The following is a 14,866-nucleotide window of genomic DNA, read 5'->3' on the forward strand; positions in this document are numbered from 1 at the left end:
ACTGTATTTATAAATCTTTTTCTATTACACTTTGGCTGTGGATTTTTTTCATAAACTTAGATATTATTACATCTATTTCCATTTACATGAACAGTATTTCTCTCCACTCTTTTGTGCCATTGGCTTTAGTTTGCCACACCCTTTTTTAAGCCTAATTCAATTGTTCACACAGGAATTTAGATTTTTTTTCTAAAACTGTAATAAACTTCACTTTGCAACTGGGTTAAATGAGTCACCTGTTTTCCAGATCAGAGATGTCTGTCTGTAACTTCAGGTACCATTTTTCAGCCTGACAAAACAACTGACGCAGAAGCAACACGTTAGTGTAAGCTGTGTTGATGAGCTCTGATTCTACCTCACTGTGGACCACAACCTTCAGTCCATCCAACATCTCCCCAACTTCATCCACAGTGAAAGTGTCCTCAGTCAGTCTGGTAGATACAAAAAAAAATAAGACAGTTAGACTATCAAGTATTTCCAATTCATGAAACATGAACTGTCCTTTATGTTTCCCGTTAATAAAATTACTTTTCCATCATATTTTAGGTTTCTTTATTTGTTCATGGAATGAGGGCGTCGCTGACCAGGCAGCATTAATTGCCCATCCCTAATTGCCCAGATGGCAGCTGAGAGTCAACTACGTTGCTGTGGGTCTGGAATCACATGTAGGCCAGACCAGGTAAGGATGGCAGTTTCCTTCCCTAAAGGACATTAGAGAACCAGATCAGTTCATCGTTAGACTCTTAATTCCAGCTTTCTTTTTTGAATTCAATTTCCTCCATCTGCCATGGCAGGATTCGAATGCAGGTCCCCAGAACATTACCTGGGTCTCTGGGGTAACAGTCCAGCGTTAATACTACTAAGCCATTGCCACCCCATCATATTAGTGATGACAATTTTTTAAAATGACTGGGACAACACTCCTAAACATTTACCAACAACCAATTTTCAGATATCTGCCAGAAAATGTGTAGATGATGATTCCATTTGGATAATTTTGTATAATTAGATTGAACTTTAGAACTTGTTTGGAAAGGCAAACTGTAGATGTCAAGAAGAGGTTGTGCATTGAGGAAGACTCTAAAGCAGGAGCAGCACAAGGCTTACGTACACCCTTCATCAACATGGATGTAGACACCACAGAGGGCCTCTGATGGACATTGTTAGATTGTCACATGGTTAACGTACATCACAAGTGAGCAAAAGCAGCATTGGAGAAAGAGGAACAAAAAAAAAAGTTGCTGGACAAGCTCAGCAGGTCCACGAAAAACAAAGTTAACATTTCGGTTCCGGTGATATGAGGAAGGGTCTGTTCTGAGGAAGGCTCGCCGGACCCAAAACATTAACTGTTTTTTCCTTCACAGATGCTGCCAGACCAGCTGAGCTTTTGCACCAACTTTATTTTTGTTCCTGATCCACAGCATCCACAGTTCTTTCAGTTTTTATTGGAGAAAGAGGAACTAACTCCACTTATGTTGATGATGTGCATCAGGACCCTGAAGAAGTCCAAACATGTGCAAATGTCCTACTCAGCAGAAAGTTTAAGCTTCCGATTGCTGGCTTTGCTCTGCAAGATTCAATAATAGTGAGTCAAATGGCCAGAATCACAGACTTGGGCTGATTTTGCTATACTTAACCTAACTTTTACAAGGATTTAAATAGCTTTTTTCATAGCAGGTACAAAATCCATTAACACTAAATAAATCAGCTGGTGTTTCGAACCACTTCAGCACCAAAGCAATGCTCACCCTCTCCCCTCCCAACCCCAATCACTCTCAGACACCAGAGACAATGTCACACATAGGCACTAACAAACACCACCCCACCCTCTTTCCCCTCACCATGCCCAATGTCACAGATGGTGTTCAGCTTCAGAACTGTGGACAACTTGCAACCCTCGTACCACAGACAGCACTCATACTGACAGCATAGTGGAGTGAGTGCTGTCTGTAGTATGAGGCAATGAACACCATCCACCCCCACACCCAACAGGAAAATGAAACAGGGGGTGAACACTGTCTGTGACAGAGCCAAGAGACCACGATCGGTGAAGGTAAGCGAGTGGGAGAACTCATCGAGATGAGGGAGTAGAAAGCACTGTCAGGTATCATGGATGGGTAGAAAACTGATGGGTGGAGATGAAAGAGAACAATATTTGTTGAGGTGAGACAGTGGTGGGCGGGGGGGAGGTAGTGGGAAGAACATTGTTTGTGGTAAGGGAGGGGTGGAACACGGTTGAGGTGGGTGAGGGAGGGTTAGCACTAACCAGGAAGATAAGTTTGTGTAGTTTGCGGTTGACAGGTCCATTTAGAACAAAGCAAGTTAGTGAAATGAAGAAAAACCTTAAGGTGTACATCTTCAGTTCATGATGAGAAATAGGGGCACAGCTGTCCAGGAATTAAGTTGACTACTTGGTTGTCCGACAACCTTCATCTCCACTGGAGTCAGCATCGGAAGGTACAAATATGGTAAATGGGAAGATTAAATTAAACCTAAACCCTTCAACACTGATCAGAAGATCTCGGCCAAGGATGCAAAGTTCCCAACTGGGAGGAGCAGACATTCTAAATTCTGCTTAGCTGGTTACAGATGTTAAGCCTCAGTGATCACCCACAAGGAATCCACAATTCTGGGGCAGCAACAGAAAATACGTGAGACTTTGACAGTACTTCTGGAAACATCACATGCCCTTGAAGAGAAAGCGGAGTAGTCTATTTCCAGCACAAGTGCCATGATGTGTCAGCCCCTCACATATTGTCCACCTACCTGGAGTATTAAATATGGCAAGCAGCTAAGTGCATGCTGGTTCTCACTAATGGCCTGCACCTTTGGTCTGCAAATAGGTTGGAGTAAAGCCTCATGATGGCCTTTCAGCACCACAAAACAATCTCCAGCTCTTGGCTAGCCAGAGCGTGTGTTTAAGTGAGGAAAGAGAGAATGATGCAAGGGCACAAAGATGCAGGCACTTTGCTCATTTCTCACCTCTTGTCCACTACACCCCAGAGTAAATCATGCTGTGGCCTCCCTGATGACTGAATCTGTTTCAACAAAAATGCAGGTGGTCTAGACTTCAGCAGGGTCCTTTATGTTGGATCCCAAAATATAGAGAGGACTTTCACCAGGGGCATCACAGCAGAGCAAGAAATGAGCAACCGCCTTCAGCACTGCTGAAGCTGTAGGAATACATTAAAAAGAAGTAATAGGAAGAAAATAGGCCTTTTACATTGCACAAAAAGACTCACTTAGAGATTCTTAGAATACCAATGTTATAATGAAAGCAAAATACTGAAGATTCAAAACAAAAGCAAAGTGCTGGAGAAATTCATCGAGTCTGTCAACATCTATAGAAAGAGAAACTGAGTTAACATTTTAGGTCCAATGACTCTTCTTTCAAACTGTTTGACATTACAACATTAATGACAAAGTCAGTTAATGCTTCTGACATGCAAATGTATCATGCAACGTTAGTTCAAGTCTATTGTCCAGCAATTTACAATATTCTATTTTGTCTTCCAAGTGGGCATTATTCCTGATGCAAATAATATGACCAGTTTAAAATGAGCAAAAGTTGTGAACAAGACAGAGAAACTTTTAACAGAGTGATGCTCCATTTGGGGTTGTGCCAGCCTTGCTGCACCCTAAACGTGTACACTCAGGTTCTATGAACCATGCAGAGGTGTGTCCTTTAAAAGCTTCTCTGGGAGCTAGGTGAACAACTTCAGCCCCGACTACGATCAGGCTTCACCTGCTCAAAGGATGCAGTGCAGTCCTCTCCTTCTTCCCCCTGCAACTTTATTCCTCTGTAATGCCAAGTTGTGAAAGACACAGCACATCACTGGCCATTATTGATACCCAAGCAGCTGATACATACTAATAGACATCTTCAGATCTGTGCAGAAAACTTCAGTAACGCAATGGTTTGCTTAATGAGTGCTTTTGTTCTCTTGTTGCTAAAAATTGAGTTTCCTCAGCATCACCACTAGAACTTCCTCATTAGTGTCACAATTGATGCCTTTAGGGGTTAGCCTGGTCTCCAAAGAGATATCACTAACTCAGGTTGAGAGTATAATTACCTGTGGGAGATTTACTGATGCACACGCAGCACAAGCTCTGTGAGCAAAGGCCTCTCTCACAAAAGGTAAGGAAACAGTCATGCCATTTCAGTCTTTTTTAAGTTATTTCTCTTTCCACAGATGCTGCCAGAACTGCCAGGTTTTTCCAACACTTTCTGGTTTTACTTCAGATCCCCAGAATTCACTAAATTTTGCTTCTTTTTTCAAAAAAAAGGAAAGAGTTATGCTGTTTCAATCTTTAAAGACTTTCCTGTCTGTCAAATGGAAAGAGATATCAGTCCTGTTTGATGATTTTCGCAAGCTTCACACAGCTCAGGGCACGTAAAGAATCTGTTAAAGCTAGAAAGAAGATAAGACAAAAACAAGGGGATACAGAATGTTTAAGCAAGTGTGCAAGGTATTGCAAATGGACTATAATATCATAAAATATGAATTTGTTCATTTGAGCAGGAAAAATAAAAAAGGTATATCATCTAAATGGTGACAGATTACAGAACTTCGAGATGCAGAAGTACGTGGTGTCCCAATACACGAACTGGAGAAAGTTAGAATGCAGGGACAAAAAGTAATTAGGAAAGCTAATACAATATTATTGTTTATTGCAAGTGGAATTGAATACACAAGTATGGAAGTTATGCTTCAATTATACAGACATTGATGAGACCACATTTCTTATTGGACTCCCACACAAGTACATTGGAAGCAATTGAGAGAATGTTGACTAGACTAAGATCTGGAATGAGTGGGTTGGCTTGTTAGGAAAGGTTGTACAGATTCAGTTTGTATTTGCTGGAGTTTTTAAAAAAAGACAAAAAAAAAGGTAACTTGGTTGAAACATAAGATCCTGAGGGATATTGACAGGGTGGATGCGGAAAAGACATTTCCACATGTGGGAGATTTAGAACTAGGAGTCACTGTTTAAAAATGGAGAGTCACTTGTTTAAGAAAGATAGGAGGAGAAATATTTTCTTATAGAAGTCTGACAATCTTTGGAACACTCTTCCTCGAAAGGTAGAGGAAGCAGAATCTTTGAGCATTTTTTAAAGCAGAGGTAGATAGATTCTTGCTAAGCAAAAGATTACCATGGAAATGTGGAATAATCAAATTAGTCTTGCTTATTGAGTAGTGAAGTTCAAGGTGTTGAAGCGCCTACTCCTACTTCCAGCTCATAAGAAAGTAGGGTGGCACAGTGGCTCAGTGGTTAGCAATGCTGTCTCACAGCTCCAGGGACCTGGGTTCAATGCCACCCTCGGGTGACAGTGCAAACTCCACGCCAACATTCTCCCAGTGTCTGCATGGGTTTCTGCCGAGTGCTCCAGTGTCCTCCCACAGAAATGTGTAGGTTTGTGGACTGGCCATGCTAAATTGACAAGTGTCCAGGGGTGTGCAAGCTAGGTGGATTAGCCATTGGAAATGCAAGGTTACATGGATGGAGTGGGGGAGGGGGGGTAGGTTTCAGTGGGTCGCTCTTCAGAGGGTTGGTGTGGTCTTGATGGGCTGAATGGCCTGCATCCACACTGTAGGGATTCTATAATTCTATGAAAGTGGTATTAAATTTACAAGTAACTGGCTCTTACCTTCATTTGGAATGGCAGACCCACAAAGATTTACAATCTGCCCATTTACAATGATATGCAGTAAAAGATGCAAGAGAATGGGATGAGGTCTGTTTTGCAATGTGCCCAATACTTCTTGCGGATTTAGTCTTTTGCCTACACCATAACCTGACCACCTGATGCATGTCAAAATTCTGGCATTCTGACTCAAAATGTTAACTCAGTTTCTCTTTCCACCTGCTGAATTACTCCAGCATTTTCTACGTTTGTTTCAGATTTGCAGCATTCTCAGTATTTTGCTTCCATTAAAATTCCACCCATGATGTCTGACTGAAATAGGTTAAAAGATGCTATGTATTCCAATATGGTCATTAAAGAGGAGCAATTCAAAATCTCTCTTGGGTGCTAGATAATTGCAAATGATTCTAAACATATTGGTGAACAACATAAAAGTACTCATCAAAGAGTATAGATTGGGGATTTCAACCACAAGGTTAAAAAGAAAGAGGAAAATAGAAAACAATGCAAAAGAAAATATTCTCCTAAAGCTGATGTTAAGATACTGTAGTCAGCTGCAAGAGGTTTCACTTTGCTATGCTACATAATGAGAGAGAAAATTGATGCCTACATCAGGTGACCATCCATAAAATGATGTCCATGATCTTGATCCCCACAAAAGATCAAAATCATGCTGTATATATCAACTCCAAGTGTTACAACTTTCAAAACACCAACACGATGATTAATATTTCGCATCTGCAGACTCAGAGTCAGTAAGCTAATCAGCGATTAAACATAATGTCATATCAGCAATTCACTAATGCTTCTTAACAGCAGACAAGAGCGATATTCACCTACTGTCCTTTAGATCCTCAAAACAAGAATCAACAGTTTTCAGCCTTAGTGCCCTTTTCGAACGAGCAAAGCGCATGTAGTTGATTACTGCATTCTGATGGTGTTCATTCAACCCCAGTTCAGCCTGCAAAAAAAATTCAGAAATTCAAATAACTTTCTACATAAGCAATTCAAATAGCCAATATTCATCAACTTCTTGTTTCAATGTGAAAACTATAAACAGGGTTAGAATTATTAGAAATCATGATCAATTTGCCCACCTGATAGTTTTTCTTTGGCTTTATTAATGTTTAGTCAGGAATCCCCATGACAGGATTGTGAATAATCATTTTCAAGAGTATAAACTGATTAAATAAATCAATCAATCAATCAATATCACATGTACCAAACTACAGTGAAAAGCTTTGTTTACGAGCAGTACAGGCAGATCATAGTAAGCAAAGGATGTATAAACAAAAAGACTTAGACAGGAGGCATACAGGTTACATGGCACAGGGCACGTGCTACGCAAGATCAACATTAGTGTTATTTGAGGCTAAAGGGTCCATTCATCAGTCTGATAACAACCGGAAGAAGCTGTTCCTGAACCTGCTCATGCGTGTTCAGGCTTCTGAATCTTCTGCCTGATGGAAGAGGTTGTAGGAGATCATTACCAGGGTGTGATGGGTCTTTGATGATGCTGGCAGCCTTTCCACAGCAGCAAGCCGTGTAAATGGAGTCCGTGGATAAACATTTGCTTCCATAATTGTCTGGGCTGCGCACACCACCTTCTGTAGTTTCTTACAATCCTGGCAGAGCAGTTGCCATACCTGGCCGTTATGCACCCGGACAGTAAACTTTCAATGCTGCATCTGTAGAAGTTGGTGAGGAACTTTATGGACATGCCAAATTTCCTGAGCTGCCTGAGGAAGAAGAGGCACTGTTGTGCCTTCTTGACTGTCGGAAGTCCAGGACAGTTTGTTGGTTATCGTCACTCTGAGGAATTTGGACGTTCTTCACTCTCTCAACCTCAGTCCTGTTGATATAGATGGGGGCGTGTTCTCCTCCTTTCTTTCTGAAGCCAAAGATTGGTTCTTTAGTTTTGCTGACATTGAGAGACAGATTGTTTTCATTGCATCACATCACATCCCTTCTGTGGTTTGACTCGTCATTGTTAGATATCTGTCCCTCTACGGTAGTGTCATCAGCAAACTTGTAGATGGTGTTCATTCAGAATTTGGCAACACAGTCGTAGGTGTAAAGGGAGCACTGTAGGTGGTTGAGGATGCATCCTTGGGGGTCTCCAGTGTTTAGTGTTATTGTGGAGGAGGTGCAGTTACCTATCCTCACTGATTGCAGTCTGTGGGTCAGAAAGCTGAGGATCCAGCTGCACAGGGCAGAGCCAAGACCAAGGCCATGGAGTTGAGATCAGTTTGGAGGGGATAATGCTGTTGAAGGCGGACAGTAGTCAATGAGCAGGAGTTTGACGTAGGTGTCTTTGATGTTCAGATGTTCCGATGTTCCAGGGATGAGTGCAGGGCTTGGGATGTGGCATCCTTTGTGGACCTGTTGTGTCGGTAGGCAAATTGTAGGGGATCGAGGCGGGTTGGGAGACTGGAGTTGATGTGGGCCAAAACCAGCCTCTCAAAGAATTTCGTGATTATTGAGGTCAGAGGCACTGGGTGGTAGTCATTAAGGCACATTGCATGTGCTTTTTTAGGTATGGGGACGATGGTGGTCTTCCTGAAGGAGGTGGGGACTTCGGCTTGTAGGAGGGAGAGGTTGAACATGTCGGTGAATACCTTCATCAGTTGGTCCGCACAGGATCTGAGTGCTCGGCTGGGGACACCGTCCAGGCCTGTTGCTTTCTTTGGGTTGACTCCCAGGAAGACTGATCTGACTTCTGAGGCGGTGACACAGATGGAACAGATGGACAAATCAGATTCTAGACCGAAACATGGTTTAATAGATCATATTTTGCTTTGTTTTGTTTTTATTCACTGAAATACAAGCAGCAACGCTACAGATTTTGTATTAATAATAAATCAAAAGTGTAGTACGAGAACAAAATGAAGATGAAATAGAATAAACCAAGCTGTTTACACAGGATAATTTGAAAGATTCCAATATTCATCTATCCGAACACCATTGAGTACCTCATAGTACTCAAATACTAGAGAGTGTTCCCTTCTCTATTACATCTGTAATTTTAACTTATGTTTATTTTAATTCCTGGTCTTGAGAGTCTGATAACCTTTTCCTTCTTTATTCACATAATTGAGCTAAGGCTTTCTCAGCCTCAAATAACATCTTCAGGGTTCAAACCAAGCATTTCTGGTCTGGAGTTTTCAAACTGAAACTCTTATATTGAGGTAACCTATTTTCTAGGTGTTCGAAACTAACTCCTTCCTTCACAAGAAACTGTTCTTACATCTAACTGCAACCAATTGTTGTGTGAACTGAAATCAAAGGCTTTGCAATCCATAGGTTCTTCCCTGAAGGGAAAAACAAAATCAATCAATTCCTGATTCTTCTAAACCAAAAGAAAGCTAATGCTTTTGAATGTTTACTCTGACCAATTGCAAAACTCTCACAATGCAAACAACTTCCCCATTATCACTCCAGGAGCTCTTTCCCTCTCATACTATTTTTTAAAAAGTCATGACCTCAGAAAGACTGACAGTTTAATTATTAAAACCCCTCACACAAACAAACCAAAACGCATATACGATTAGAACAAAATCCAAAATTCTAAAATTATATAAATCACACATCTTAAATCACACTAACAGCAGAAATGGTAAAAACAGACTCTAAGGTTTGTAACTGGCTGATTTTATTTTTGAAAAATGGAAGACCAGTGGTTATAGACTTTTCAACCTTTCAACATTTCTCTCTTTAACTTAAGTCACAAAACTGAGCACAGGAAATTCATTAGAATTTCATTAGTGCCAACAGCCAAGTCTGAATATGACTGACATTTATTAGCATTGATCATGCAACACCATGAGCCATTCGAATAGTCCCAATACAATCTCAGGTAAGACTACCTAAACTGTTACAGCATAGATCAAACCAGCTCAGTATTGCACCATAAGGTGTAATTATTATGATATCATAAAGAAATCAATACATTCCTACATTATTAATCTCATTGTTATGCCAAGTTATTTGAATATTGTTAATCAATGCTTGACGGGAAGACAAAATGATCACATTCTTTGTCTATCTATACAGGTCTCTCTCTCTCTCCCTTTAATCTCTTATTACTGTTAACTGAACAAGCTCTACCAACATTTGTTACAACTTTTGTGAAATGAAACAAATCCATGCTTCAAATTTCATTTTCCAACTTGCAAAACAGATCTGCATCATCAAATTTTACCTGACATTGATTTTTAATCCATTGTCTCAACTTGTCTAGATCCTTCAGAATTTCATGAACCTCTGAAATGATCATTGTTTAAAAACATTGTTTAGTGTAACAGCCAAATTTTATGTCAGTATATAATAGACAAACTCTCCTCTGGATGGGCCATGAAAGTGAAAAGCAGAAAACCAGAATCTACTTCGACGATCAGCAATGCTTACTTCTGTCCACCACCAGTGTTTTACATTGCTTCTTTCCATCGTGGAAAATTTTCAATCCTCTTCCCAACTTTGTTAATTCCACATATCTGAATTATTTTCTAAAAGGCTCAAATACATCACTTTACTGAAAGCTTTCCAAAAATACAAATAAATTACAGCCATGGGACAGCTTACAAGTGAATTAAAAATGGCTCGAACTACACAGCATGAAAAACATTGAAAAGATAGTGTATGTATCATTTCATTTGATGACTTTGTGTCAGTAAGTGAAAAGAACACAAGAACAACTTTTTTATTAGGTAGAATTAAACATATTTAAAGAAGGTTATCAGTAAGAGCATATAAGGACTAACCACTGCTACAAAAAGAGATATATCCCAGATTTAAGAGTTCATCAACATTTTTTGACAGATTGAAAAAGGTCAAATGAATCATACAAAATGCGACGATCACCTCAAAGGCTGTAAAAGCATAATAAGGGGAAAAAACAGGCTTGTAAAACAGATAAGAGAAGAACAAATTGGAACAAGAATGAGATTAAAAAAAGGTTCAGATAATCTAAAATACCTAAAGCTTCAAATGACAGTGCTATAGCATGACCATGAGAGAAGACGGATATTGACCCAGAATTTTCTAGAGTAGGGTACCGAGAGTTTAACCCTTCTCCCCCTCAACTTTCAGTGCCAAATAATTTTACGATGCAAACTGTTGGAAGTGAGCGCTGATAGTGAATGTCAAGTAATCCAGCCTAACCAAATGAAATGTAAGAATTGACAAAGAAACAAAGTAATCAAAAGAGAAGGAAACAAGTTAAAAGAGAGTCAAGCTACATACAGAGAGGGAAATAGTGAAAAAATTGACTAAAAGAGGGGAAAAAAAAAAGAGAAAAAATTAAATGTAGAAGTCTCCAGCAACAACTTTTCATCTGCTGGAGTAAACTCCCACAGTCTAAATGTTTTTTATTCATTCTTTACAATATGAGCATCAGTAGCAAGGCTCCCCAGTTGTTCATGACCAATTGATGTCAAGGCCATGTAAGAAGGCAGATGCTGCTTGGCCTGCTGTGTTCATCCAGCCCTGCACCTTGTTGTCTCTAAAAGACAATCATGTTGGGTGGGTCTGCACTCATAAGTAGTCCGGAATGGGTAACAATAGCAGATTTCTTCACCTGAGGACCTTAGCAAACCTTTCATTTATTCCATTTCTGGGTCTCTGAGGTTGAATAACATTCCAACAAAATTAAAAGGCTCCTTAGATCTTAAAATTGCAGTCTTAACATTCTGCAACAAATTTAATTCTGATTAATGATGCAAAGCAACAATCTATGATTAACTTGTGACAATTCACAACTCAACACATCTCTTCCTTGCCACAAATTGTTGGTCATCTTTTTAAAAAACACACCAACAGAGTGCTGCCTCAATTAGAGTGAAATTTCAGCTCAACTTAAACGGAGAACATAGATGCTCAAAAATATGCAGCAAAAATCCACTCTCTGTTGTACGGTCTTTTGATGTTAAATTTCCCATGTATCTGGGTCCAATACAGAAGCACCAAATTCACACCAAAGGTCAGAATTTTGCAGGCCTGTCTGAAGCTTATATAAGGCCAGGCAGAAACTTAAAAGGAGTGTGAGGCCAATGTCAGTTTTCCAATGACTCATTAAGCATTTACTATTAAGTTCTCAGAGTCTTCATGCAGGTGTTCATGTTGAAGCCTCTCCATAATCTCAAGAGAAGCCAACTTGATGGGAAAAATTTACAATGTTATGAAAGAAGACTCAATGAGCCCACTAACTTGTCCGAATGAGACACCGCTGACATCGGTAAAACTGACCAGACCATGCAATCGAGTCTCAATTTAAAAAGAGTGAGTAGCTTAAACGGGAGATTAACTAATAGGGAGATCAATGTAAGAGGGGGATTAACAGAAAAGGTGGCCATTTGTGGGCTAGGTGGACAGGAAAGATAGGTAATGGAACTTAAAAGGGTGTGATTATTGCAAGCATTAGTGGGCTTCTGAGGGAGCAAACACGGATAAGGAGGGAACTGTAACAATCACAGGTAAGAGGTCCCAAGGGTGGGAATGGGAGATTTAAGGGCAGTGAGCACAACGAGGTACATACGGCGTACATAGGAGGAAGAAAAAGCAATGGAACAGAATGAGGGGAGATAAAAGGACAAGGCCAAGGGAATCTCAACAGGATTGGGATCAGGGAAAGAACAGGAATATCTAGGAGATTGTGAAAGGGCTAGTAGTGTCAGGCCTGTCTGACTTGTCTTACCACTGTGCTGGCTTCCTTAGTAACCTCAACATCAGCATTTGCTCCATCAGCATCTCTGTCAGACATCCCTTCTTCCTCATTTGAGGAGACAGATGATTTCAACTGCCCCTCTTCTAAGTTCTCACCACAATATTGAGCTAGGTTGTGCACGGTGCAACAAATTGTCATCATTCTGGAAACCCTGTCCGGCGAGTCCTGGAGTTCTTCTGGTCTAGGCAATGGAAGTGCGTCATAAATAGAATCAATGTTCAACATTAGTCACTATTCTGGATATCCTGATAGCTATATTTAATCACAATTTACTTTACTTGAACATTTATGAACACACAGACGTAATACCCAGTGTGAGTTTATTATGTTGAAACTTTATGTTCCTCTGCTCGAAATACATTCTTTGTTCCATTTGTACCAGTAAACTCCTATTCAGGTTGATGGTCAGGGCATCAGGCTGGAGTTCTGTGGGTTTACATGGACCATGTAACACATAGACTTTTGTTTGTTATGGACATTCATCTATCACAGGTTAACTTATGCACGCAAGACAACTGCACAGCTTATGTTCCCAATTCCCATGGGAGAACTGTGCGTGACAGCATCAGCACCCTTTGCAACCAACCACCTGATGAGCATGCAAGCATCTAGTGTGATCACTACTGAAAGTAGCCTAGAAAGGAATGCGTAACTGTTAGAGGTATAACCAGACTGCACAAGAGCAAAGAATTTTGTAAACATATGCTGCATTTATTCACATGCAACACTTTCCAAAATGGTGATACAATGCACCCAATTTCCATTAATCTTTCACATCCTACCACAATGTCTGGGTGCTCCCATGGCAGTCACAGCTAAACTGGAAAACTCTTGCTGACTTAGTTGCCCCCTTGCCACAGATGGCTTGATGGTCATCCTCTGGTAGCTCTGGGCCTGGACAGTAGGTATAATCTCTTTGGCCTGAACAGATGAAGGTGTTTGGGATCATGGCAGAGTGGAGTAGGTGAGCACTTCTGGCGTATCCTGAAAGGCCAATTACTAGGCAACAGGGTAGAGAAATAAAGAATTCAAGCAATCGGGGCATTTTGTATTTATGCATACAATTCATGCACATCCAAAAATTCTGTAATATTTTAGTCTGTACATTTGATTTGGATGCCTAGTCTGGTTGCAAATATCCAAGAAATTCCAGTCTCAATATTAAGTGTTTTGCACAGAGAATAACTTTGTGGTGGCACAAAACATTCTTAGGGTTAAATAGATCAAAAGATTAAGGAAAGAAAGCAAGAACAAGACACTGAGTTGGATGATCAGAATGATCATACTGAATAGCAGAACAGACTCGAAGGGCCAAATGGCCTACTCCTCCACCTATTTTCTATGCTTCTGAATGCGCTGTTACTTATCCAAACATTTTTAGTAAATGAACAACTACTTTTCTGCTACCATTATTATTGATTTGTATCTGGCTTTTCAATTCCTAAAATATTTTTCTAGTGATGTAGGAGTCACTGGCAGCAATGCCAGCATTTGGCATTTACGAGTCAACTGCATTGCTGCAAGTCTGGAATCATAGGTAGGTTAGGCCAGACTGAGTATGGATGACAGACTTCCTTCCCTAAACGACATTATGAATCAGCTGGTAGCTTCTTTTAAAAAAATGCGAAGATAGTTTCATATCATCATAACCGAGGCATGCTTTCAATTTCAATATAATTATTAGAAATGATATTCATAAGAAATATGGCCCCATTCTGCCTCTTGAACCTGCTCATTCAATAAAAACATTACTGATTGGACAAGGAAGTGTAGATGAGATAGACAATCTCCACATCCCTTAATTGACAGTATTCAAATCTTCAGTCTCAGCCCTGAAATACTCAATGACTCAGCGTATCTTCCACCTTTCAGGCCAGCATTCCAAATATTTACCATCCCAAGTGAAGAAATTCTTCCACCACATTGGGGTCTAAAATAATCACAAATGCTTAACATATATCTTTGTCAAACACTGCACAATATTCCTCAGGCCCCACTGACATTAAAACTTTCAACATCTGCTGCATTGTTTTTCCCCAAATCCACACATTGCTAATTTAAAAAAATACATATAATTTGCCATCCTCTGAACTTGCTGAACTCTGTCATCAAACCAGCTGACAAGAATGCTACTGCTTTTGTCTGGTGAACTGACCACGACGTTGCACAGGCCAAATGCCAACTCTCTGACTCTTTCTTCTGCCTTCTCCTGTACCATGGTCTCACTGGCGAACATCAAAACATCATCTCCAGTTCAGTCAGTGACCCCATCTCCTCTGGAGATCTTTTTTCCACAGCCCCAACTTCATGGTCTCCCAAACCCGAAAATCTGCTTTAGGCCTAATGTTGCAATTTCCACGTTGCTTTTGCACTAATTTTTCTGTCCTCAGCATCCTGCGTTTTTAAATGAAGCTCAGTGTAAGCTTAAGGAATGACACCATATCCCTCATTTAGGCATGACTCAACACTGAGGAGGAGGAGGAGGAGGAGTGAAGACG

At 40.3% G+C, this 14,866-nt stretch overlaps 1 protein-coding gene across 2 annotated transcripts in view; it reads right to left on the bottom strand.

Annotated features, from left to right (window-relative positions):
• Positions 1-14,866, bottom strand: part of lztfl1 (leucine zipper transcription factor-like 1) — a 35,130-nt gene that overhangs the window by 19,592 nt on the left and 672 nt on the right. For both annotated transcript variants that reach the window (XM_048611830.1, XM_020510470.2), the window contains exons 2-3: positions 6,484-6,608; positions 237-431 (exon numbers count right to left, since the gene is read on the bottom strand). In XM_048611830.1, coding sequence (XP_048467787.1) covers positions 237-431; positions 6,484-6,608 — 320 coding nt within the window. The remainder of the gene's footprint in view (positions 1-236; positions 432-6,483; positions 6,609-14,866) is intronic.

The sequence above is a fragment of the Rhincodon typus genome, chromosome 2, assembly GCF_021869965.1.
Source record: "Rhincodon typus isolate 14 chromosome 2, sRhiTyp1.1, whole genome shotgun sequence".
NCBI lineage: Eukaryota > Metazoa > Chordata > Chondrichthyes > Orectolobiformes > Rhincodontidae > Rhincodon > Rhincodon typus.